Raw genomic sequence first — 9,585 nt, 5'->3', positions numbered from 1 at the left:
CCCCAAGGGCAACCCACCCCATACTCCAGACAACCGCTTCATTTCTATTCATATAATGTTGGAGATTCAAGAACTAAATGTCCAGTTTTACTGTGGATTTGGTTTGTTATTGTAAAAACAGTCAAATGTGCTCAACATGCATCAAAAGATATACGGTGGCCCTGAAGTCCAAATCACAACGAATCCCTCAAAACAAACATAGTAAAAGATCACAGCCACAGTTAAAACAATCAAGTAAAAGAACAGCATCACATCTTAGAAAAAAGTAATTCTAGGAACCAAAACAATAAAACAAAAGTAATTTCAGAAATTAAATTAAATATTAAAAAAAGAAAAAAAAAAGAAACTGGAAAAGGTAGATATTATGGGATGTTACTGATTGGATGAATATGTTTTGAGAGAAAACTGAAGAAGTTCGAGCCTGAACTGTGATTGATCAATCATTGAACCTTCACAGTGGGAGTGGCCCAAAGTTTAAAGAAATGTATCTGGTTTATTTTTATACGTTTTTTTTTTATTTCTAAAATGTAATGTTTTTTTATTAATAGTTTTGCTTTTTAAATGTCATTGTTTTTGCGGTGAGTGATTAGTTGGTAGGGCTGCACGGTGGCGCAGTGGTTAGCGCTCTCGCCTCACAGCGAGAAGGCCCCGGTTCGACTCCCGGCTGGGACCTTTCTGTGTGGAGTTTGCATGTTCTCCCCGTGCATGCGTGGGTTTTCACCGGGGACTCCGGCTTCCTCCCACCGTCCAAAAACATGCTTCATAGGTTAATTGGTGACTCTAAATTGCCCCTAGGTGTGAATGTGAGAGTGGATGGGTGTGATTGAGGCCCTGAGACAGACTGGCGACCTGTCCAGGGTGTACCCCGCCTTCGCCCTTCAGTGGCCGGGATAGGCTCCAGCACCCCCGCGACCCCGAAAGGGAAGACGCGGTCAGGAAGATGGATGGATGGATGGATGATTAGTTGGTGTGATTTGGACTTCAAGGCCACCGTATCTGATTACATGTTTAGTTATTTTTCCTCAGATTGACTCAAGTTCAAATACCAAACATACATTAAATATTACATTTAATTACTGACCTTTTAAAAATGTAATCATCAATGTGTTTGAAATAGTTGTAAAGTTTTTTGAAAATTAACTGTCGTTCCTGGAGCAGCTAAACACGCTTGACTGACATTTGCCTTTTAAAGGAACACGAATGAAAACTCGTTTTTTCTGGCTTTCCGCCGTCTTGGACGTTGTTTTTTCTGACGCATCACCATCCTCTGGGTTTGCTGTGCAGGAGTCGGACCAACCGGACTGTTTCCAGTCTGCAGAGGGGACTCTCCAGTCCGGCGGAGAGCAGAGTCAGACCCGACTCCCCGATGTTGTTGTTGCTCAGATCCAGATTCTTCAGAGAAGTTCTGGAACTGAGAAGTGAAGTCAGAGCTTCCCAGGTTCTGTCAGACAGATTACAGCTGCTGAGCCTGAAAGAGCAGAACACTCATGAACATTCAGGACCACCACCTGCTCTCAAAAACCCAATCAGCATCTCGCACTCATAGTGGCGAGTTTTCCAGTGAACTCAGTGGGAGGCTGCATGGAGGCATTTGTAATTGGGAGACAGCAGTCGCATTTTTTCACGCCATGCGGTGGCGTGGAGGTTTTAGAAAACGTTGAGATTCTACGGATGTTTGTTCTCTAAAGGTGGCATCGGTCAGCGGCCATTTGGAGGCTGCGGCGTGGACGTGTCAGGCGGAGATGACGCTAGCGAGTGAAAGCTGGGTGTCCACAGGGCGGATCGCCAGGCAGACCCTCTGATTGGACGATGTCTCCGGACGGCCGCCGTCCATATCAAGTGGCGCCGGCCACCAGGAGGTATGTAGAAAGCGGGCCTTTCTGCCCGCCTGACAGCCACCTGACTGCCACAGTCCTCATTCATGACCACGCCAACAATTTTCAGAAAAATGGGGCGGCGGCATGAAATTTTGAAGAATGTGGTGATGCCCCCCCGTCGCTCGGTGACAGCTATACTTGTGACCGTGGCGTTAAACAGCTTTTAGATGTTCCTGAACAACACACGGGTTGGAGAAGCAGCAGAACCGAGGAAAGCCCGCCTGCAGACACAGGAACCACTATGGGGTTTAACCCACAAATCCAACGCCTAAAACTACAGACACATCAGACATGTGTGCTGCGTTCAAGAACCTGCATTCAGTCGGTTCTTGAAGCCACTTTTAGCACATAGTGTTTACACAGGTCTGTCGCTAGCTGATGCTACTGCAGGTACCTAGCTAGGCTTGGTGTGAAATATCAACGCGGTGCAAACGGTGAATCTTCCTCCAGACTTTCTCTCACAGCTCTATTCTGATATTTGAAAGACTTTCTGTCAAAATTACGGCCGTACAGAGAAAGGCAAACGTTAACTTCTCCACCGTGATCGTGTTTACAACGGTTGGCATTTCTGCGCTTTGAAAAGAACACTTTCCAGATGTTACTACCAATTCTGAGTCTTTGATTGGTCACAGTTCAGCGTCACAAAGTTCAGTCGGTTGAACTTCCAGCATTTGACCAATAAACGTAGAGCCGACGACCGGACTTAGAAACTGGCATAATGATGTGTGAACGTGAGAGTTCTGGACGCAGAAGCCTGAAATTTAGGGTTGATGTGTGTTTACATAAGCTTTTCATTGGAAGTGGCCGCTCGAACGCGCATTGCTGATCCCGGTGTGAACATCGCACCCATGCTGAGGGTCAAGCTGGAAGGCTTTGGAAAGACTCAAGTGCAGATTTGAACTTCCGTAAGGTCTCTGCAGACGCTCTACCTGGAGAGGGGCTGGACCCACAGAGTTGGCCACAGTAACAGTAGCTACTGTACCAGTGCTGATCCTAGAATGAGAACCCAGTGAGGATGTGATGGAGGATGAGACCAGGATCAAGAGCACCTACACAGCTTTGGTGGAGGCTTTAAGAACTGGCAGGAGCCTCATAAGAGCCTCCTCTGACGCTGAGAACTTCTTTAGGTCAAACTCTTTTAGATCTTCTTCTGAAGACAGTAAGATGAAGCCCAGAGCAGACCACTGAGAGGGGGACAGCTGATCTGTGGACAGCCCTCCTGAGCTCAGGTACTGCTGGATCTCCTCCACCAGAGACGAGTCATTCAGTTCATTCAGGCAGTGGAACAGATTGATGCTTCTCTCTGCAGAGAAGTTCTCACTGATCTTCTTCTTGATGTAGACGACTGTCTCCTGATTGGTCCCTACATTGCAGTCGGTCTTCATGAGCAGCTTCTTCAGCCTGTCTTGGTTGGTCTGCATGGAAAGTCCCAGGAGGAAGCGCAGGAACAAGTCCAGATGTCCGTTTGGGCTCTCTAAGGCCTTGTTGATGAAAATCTTGTGGATTTTCACGGAGGGCTTTTGGCTCAGGAGCACCTGAATGTACTTCAGAGACAGCTGAGGGAGAGACGTCAGGAATTTGTTTCTGTTGGTGATGGACATCCTCACGTACACGGCAGCCAGAAACTCCTGGACGCTCAGATGGACGAAGCTGAACGTCTTGTTCCTCTCTTTTCTTCCGCACTCTTCTTTGAAGATCTCTGTGAAGACTCCCGAACACACTGAGGCCTCACTGAAGTCGATGCCGCTTTCTCTCAGATGTGTCTCATAGAAGATCAGGTTGCCTTTCTCCAGCTGCTGAAAGGCCAGTTTTGCCAGAGACTTGATGCATTGCAGACTCCTCTCTGGACCATACTTCTCTGCAGTGCGATCGACCTGAAACATCAGGAACTCCGTGTACATCTCAGTCAGAGTCTTTGGCAGGGTTCTGTCCTCTATGTTCTTCAACATATCCTCCAGAACTGTGGCAGTGATCCAGCAGAAGACTGGGATGTGGCACATGATGTGGAGGCTCTGAGATGCCTTGATGTGGGCCATGACCCTGCTGGCCTGCTCCTCATCTCTGAACCTCTTCCTGAAGAACTCGTCCTTCTGAGGGTCCGTGAAGCCTCTGATCTCTGTGGCGCAGCAGACGAGCTGTGCGGGGATCAGACCGGCCGCCGCAGGTCGAGTCGTGATCCAGATGCGAGCAGAGCGCAGAAGTTTTCCAGCGATGAGCGCTCTCAGCAGGACGTCTGTTGTGGTGGACTTTGTTACGTCCACAGAGCGAATGTCGTGGCCGTGGAGGTCCAGGTGGAGGCGGCTCTCATCCAGTCCATCAAACACGAAGAGGAGCTTGAACCTGCTCTTGTCGTAGTTACTGTTTCCTGTTGACTGCAGGGCAGCAAAGATGCAGTTCAGGGCGTCTGCGCTAATGTCTGCGCTCTCCGGGATGCACTCGTGAACCAGCTCTGCCAGGCTGAACGTCTGTCCCCTCAGAGGGTTCAGCTGTCGGAAGGAGATCGGGAACAGAAGATGCACGTCTTGGTTGGATCTCTGTTCGGCCCAATCCAACACGAACTTCTGCACCAGGAAGGATTTCCCAATCCCTGCGATGCCATTGGTCAGGACAGTCCTTATGGGTCTGTACTCTCCGGAGGGGTGCAGGAACATCTGTCCCGGTCTCACTTGTCTCTCTGTTTGTCTGTCTGTCTTCAGAGAGTCCTCGATGTGGCGGACCTCGTGCTGGGCGTTGATGCAAACGTGACGTCCTGCGGTCACGTACAGCTCTGTGTAAATGTCCAGCAGGCGCTGCTTCTCTTCCGCCCAGCCTTCCTGCACACACAGGAACGTGTCCTGGAAGTTGGACTGAAGCATCCTCTGGTAAAGCGTGATGGGGCGGGGCTCTGGAGCTGGAACCATCAAACCTGTGTGAACAGGAAGCAGGAAGTGTGAATCCTCGTGGGAATGAAACCCTTCGTGTGCCTGCAGAGGGAGCTGTCGCACCCTCACAGAGGGCAACGGGCTGAGCCTGGGCTCTGGAGAGGGACTGGACCCTCTACCGTAAGAGACAGACGCTTGGTGAGGGCAGCCACTGATCAGTTCCCTCTGGTGGATGAGACGGTTGTGTCGGTGAATCTGCGGTGGGAGGCTGCTCTCTGACTGAGACGGACTTGAGAACGCCTCAATGGGGGAACTCAAGCCCCACATGGAAATGGTGTCTCCCTCATCTGAACTTCAGGATAAACTCACCTTCATCTGAGCAGACTTGTTTGATCTCAGAAGTGTTTTATGTTTGTTTTCACATACATCACACACAACCCCCCCCCACCCCCCCACACACTACACTGAAGTCATTTACAACAGTTGATACTTTCATGCTAATCCTGTTAGCATATCTAACTCCATCACATACCAGAGATTCCAGCAGCAGAAGATCCTTCATCCTCCGACGGATCACCAGCATCTCTGACTCCTGCAGACAGATGATTGGTTCCCATCATCCTTCAGTCAGAACGCAGGACCATCATGCATTTGTCTACAGCAGCAGCAAACTGTGTTCAAGAACGCGTTCAGCCCACGCCGCACAAGTGGGGAGAGTCTTCTACTCCCAGAGTTTATAGCATTTATAACACTGTTCAGATGAATACTCGATTCTGATTGGCTGCTGGGAGTGGTTTAAAAAGTGATAAACCACACCTTAAAAGGGAGTTCTGGTCACATATCCGGAATGTTCTGTATCACTGCTCCGGATTCTTCACAACAAACTTTTCTCTTCATCTTCTGGACAAAAACAAGCAGCAAAGAGGAACTCTGAACTGCAGCTTTATTGAACCTGTCGTGACGATCAGCATCGATGTGGCTTTCCTTTACCGCTGCAGTCCAGGTCGGTGTCGGCTCGGCGGCGTGCCATGTTACCGTGACAACACGCCGCATCAGGTATCAAATCCTCTGCTTTTTGGGAAAAAACAATTTAAACCAAAGTAGAGTAACCCAAAGAAATACCAAGAATAAAGTACCAAAGATTGATTGAACATTTTTTTTTCTTTTGCAGGTGACCATGGTATTAGCAGGATAATGCTCCTCGAAGTGTACATTATCAGAAATGAATGCACTCTACGGGAGTCCGATGTGAAGCGGAGGACGGATACATTCATTTCTGATAAAGTACACTTCATTGCTGGTGATCCCTCGGAGGATGAAGGATCTTATCCCTTACATGGTCGCCACCTACAGGTGGAAGAGGCGTGGCGTGTGGCGTGGCGTGTAGAAGCGGCGTAAATCTGGTGACTCTCGCTCGGCTTCGTCGTCTCGGTTCTGATCCATTAAAGAGTCGGTGACGTAGAACTCCGGCTGACACAAACCGCCATTATTAATTCTCCTTCATGATCAATTTTCCAACCGTTGGAACTTCTATAAATTAAACGGGACGCCATCCATACGTCACCATCAGATCCTAGCCTCTGATTGGTCGAGCTCAACCTGGTGTGTTTTTCAGCGTGTTCAATATCTCTGCGTTTTTGTGTAGCGACATGTGAACTGTCGCGTTCATCCGTCGTAGCGATAGAAGCCTGAAACGCGTTTCCACAGACTTTGACTGGAAGTGGCGCCTGAACGCGCGTTACCGAGGGTGATGTGGAGGTCGCTGCAGACTGACCTTCTGAGCTGCTAGCAGACAAACGTTCAAATCGGCGTTCCTGCCGAGCTTCTCCAGAACCTTCATGGTCACTGCCACAGCTGCAGGAAGCCTGTAGGTCTGCAGCAGCAGGTCCACGGTGGCCCACCGGGCCGCGCTCTGCAGGGGGGCCTTCCTGATGGCCGGGAGGCCGTCGAGGCGGGGGGCCTGCTGCAGGAACCACTTGAACTTGAGGAACTCCTCGTCTGTCAGGTCCTCCAGCGTGTCCAGGAGCGCCTCAGGTCCCATCCCCGCTGCGGAAGGAGATCAGAGATCATGTGAGCTGGTTTGGTTTGAGTCTGGTCGTGTTGGTGGCGTGCTCCAGACCAGCAGCTCCAGACCTGCTCATGCGAGGCGGGACTCGAGCAGGGACGTGAACAGGATTTTCAAGGGGCTCAAAGTTGGAAAGGGTAACAAAAAACAGACTTTTTTGTCCTTTAAACATTATGGAAATAAAGTTTTTTTAAAAAGAAAGATAACTGCTCAGCTGTGAGAGCTGCAGGTGAAACGGATACAAAAGTGAATGTAAACAAATGATTGTCAACATGAGTTCTTCTTCATCAAACAAACATCTAAAGATCTTCATCTTATTGTCCTGCAGACAGAATCAGCTCCAGTCAAGTTTAATACAAACTGTAATACTTTAATAACAGATTTCATAAACTTTTAATCCCCAAATGCTGAATTTATTATTTTAGATTAAAGATTTTTTTTGGAAAGATTTTTGAAATTTTACAACTTTTGAACAAACTGAAAAAGTTGCTTTTCCATTTTTAACCTTTTTACCCAAACATTAGGACCAAATACCTCCATCTTCCTGTTATCCTCATAGACTCACAGGTCCAATCACATTCTGTGGTGCTTAACAGACTCCGCCCACTTGGACCATGTCTTAGAAGGTGTCCATTTTCAGAGAGAGTTTATCCAGTCCTCATCTGCTGGTGGTTTGAGCCGTCTCCCCGTCAGTCTTCACATGCTGCCATGCTTACACATTTTGTGTTCATCCATCCGTCCATCTTCCTGACCGCTTCTTCCCTTTCGGGTCGCGGGGTGCCGGAGCCTATCCCGGCTACTGAAGGGCGAAGGCGGGGTTCACCCTGGACAGGTCTCCAGTCTGTCGCAGGGCCTCAATCACACACAGTCACTCTCACATTCACACCTAGGGGTAATCTAGAGTCATCAATTAACCTATGAAGCATGTTTTTGGACGGTGGGAGGAAGCCGGAGTCCCCGGTGAAAACCCACGCATGCACGGGGAGAACATGCAAACTCCACACAGAAAGGTCCCAGCCGGGAGTCGAACCTTCTCGCTGTGAGGCGAGAGCGCTAACCACTGCGCCACCATGCAGCCCCTTACAGAAGTGAACTATTTTAAATGTGGCTGTGTCTTTCTGGAAAACCACAAATGTTCACGTTTAGGCTGTGATTGACACTAACAAACCGACCCGGCCCCCCATCAGAGAAGCAAAGAGGTCTGTGGCCCCACAGGAAAAGGTTTGGGGACCTCTGCTCTAAAGTGACTTTTGCTGTGATTTCAAAGATTTTCATAGAAAATATTGTGAAAGTGAATAAAACAGAATTTAAAGAAGGAAATTCTAATCAGAAAATATGACACTAGATAAATTTAGCTTCAGACCTGTAGTGAGGAAGCTATGAACTCACCATAAATATGGTTCTTTTATTTAGAAAATTACCCCAGTCTTTTATTTTGTACGTAGTACTTCCTGTCCCCGTACGACCTGCTCTGTGTTGGACCGACGCGGCGCTCTGATAAAGTAGGACAGACTCCGACTAATAAAGTGTGAAATATGAACCATATTTAGCTGCTGAATCATCGGACGGCGACCCGGTAGACCAGAACTCACAGGTTTCAGCTGCTTCCTCTTTTTAGGGAAACCAAACAACCCGAGGATGGAGGAGCACCAGAACCCGTCCAGACTGAGAAGAACCAGATCTGATGGTGTATCAGAGGCGGACGGTGTGGTCCAGAACGCTGCAGAATCACTGGAATATAGATTTCATGGTTCTGGAGCCTCATCAGAACCGAATGTGCTCCGAAACGTTCTAGTCAGAGTACAGTTCCTCTAGTCCTCGGGTCTTTGGTGAAAAGACGCTGCAAAGGGATGAAAACAAAAACTTCTCAGAAATGTTCTTCTGTTGAGATGAAGGAAGTATTTGTGTCTGAAAGCTGCTGCTCTCCACAGTTCTGGACCAGACCCGGGTCAGAAGATCCTCTGAGGGTCTCCACAGAAAACCTCTGTAGAGGGAATCAAACCAGCATCTCTCATCTGAAGCCGAGCCCACGACCCGTTTGAGACTCACAGAATGAGCGGCGTTCTTCTCCGTGCTGCAGGACCGCTGACTGCTCCGTCAGAGGAGGTTCTGGGTGGGTTTTAGAGCCCGGCAGAACCACAAGCTGCTCGGACTTCCTCATGCAGCAGTTCAGTTTTATTATGAAACTCCAGCAGGAAGTGTCCTCACAGCCCTCACTTCCTGTCAGCCAAAACCAGCCGTCAAACCCACCCGGGGTCCGGCAGAACCATCGGTTCTTCCAGGAGTTCTGATGGATTTAAGCCTGATCCTCAAAGTGAGGAGGAACCGGGTCGGTCCACGCATGGTGAGCACAGGGGGAGATTGACAGATGAGCCATTACATGACTCAGTGTGACCCCGCCCCCTGGCGTTCCAAACAGGAAGTACCTGCTGGCATGTAGAAACAAACAGCTGTTATCAGTCGGAATAACCTCAGATTCCTTTCTAACGTCTTCATGACCGATGTTACTCCAGCACAAAAACTGCTGGGAGTCACTCAGTCCAGTTGTCATGTACAGTCAATGCTCATTATGCAGATTAGATCCACCTGTCCTGCTACACATATACAGTCAGCCAATCAGAGCGCAGCTCTGTTAAGTCTGAATGATGAATGTTCTTTAGACGTTTGTGAGGAGAGTTTAGGTTTCACAAAACCATGAGGGGGCTGCACGGTGGTGCAGTGGTTAGCGCTCTTGCCTCACAGCGAGAAGGCCCCGGTTCGAATCCCGGCTGGGACCTTTCTG

General features: G+C 48.9%; 1 protein-coding gene across 1 annotated transcript in view; it reads right to left on the bottom strand.

Moving 5' to 3' along the window:
• LOC112143834 (NACHT, LRR and PYD domains-containing protein 3) overlaps positions 1–6,779 on the bottom strand; it is a 17,604-nt gene extending 10,825 nt beyond the window's left edge. Inside the window, exons 1-5 of the mRNA XM_024268044.2 lie at positions 6,640–6,779; positions 6,513–6,592; positions 5,271–5,330; positions 2,931–4,782; positions 1,298–1,468 (exon numbers count right to left, since the gene is read on the bottom strand). Of these exons, the coding sequence (XP_024123812.2) occupies positions 1,298–1,468; positions 2,931–4,782; positions 5,271–5,330; positions 6,513–6,592; positions 6,640–6,779 (2,303 nt within the window). The remainder of the gene's footprint in view (positions 1–1,297; positions 1,469–2,930; positions 4,783–5,270; positions 5,331–6,512; positions 6,593–6,639) is intronic.
• Positions 6,780–9,585: the final 2,806 nt, after the last annotated feature.

The sequence above is a fragment of the Oryzias melastigma genome, linkage group LG16 (assembly GCF_002922805.2).
Source record: "Oryzias melastigma strain HK-1 linkage group LG16, ASM292280v2, whole genome shotgun sequence".
NCBI classification, from domain to species: Eukaryota; Metazoa; Chordata; class Actinopteri; order Beloniformes; family Adrianichthyidae; genus Oryzias; species Oryzias melastigma.
This window is presented reverse-complemented; position numbering and strand designations above follow the sequence as displayed.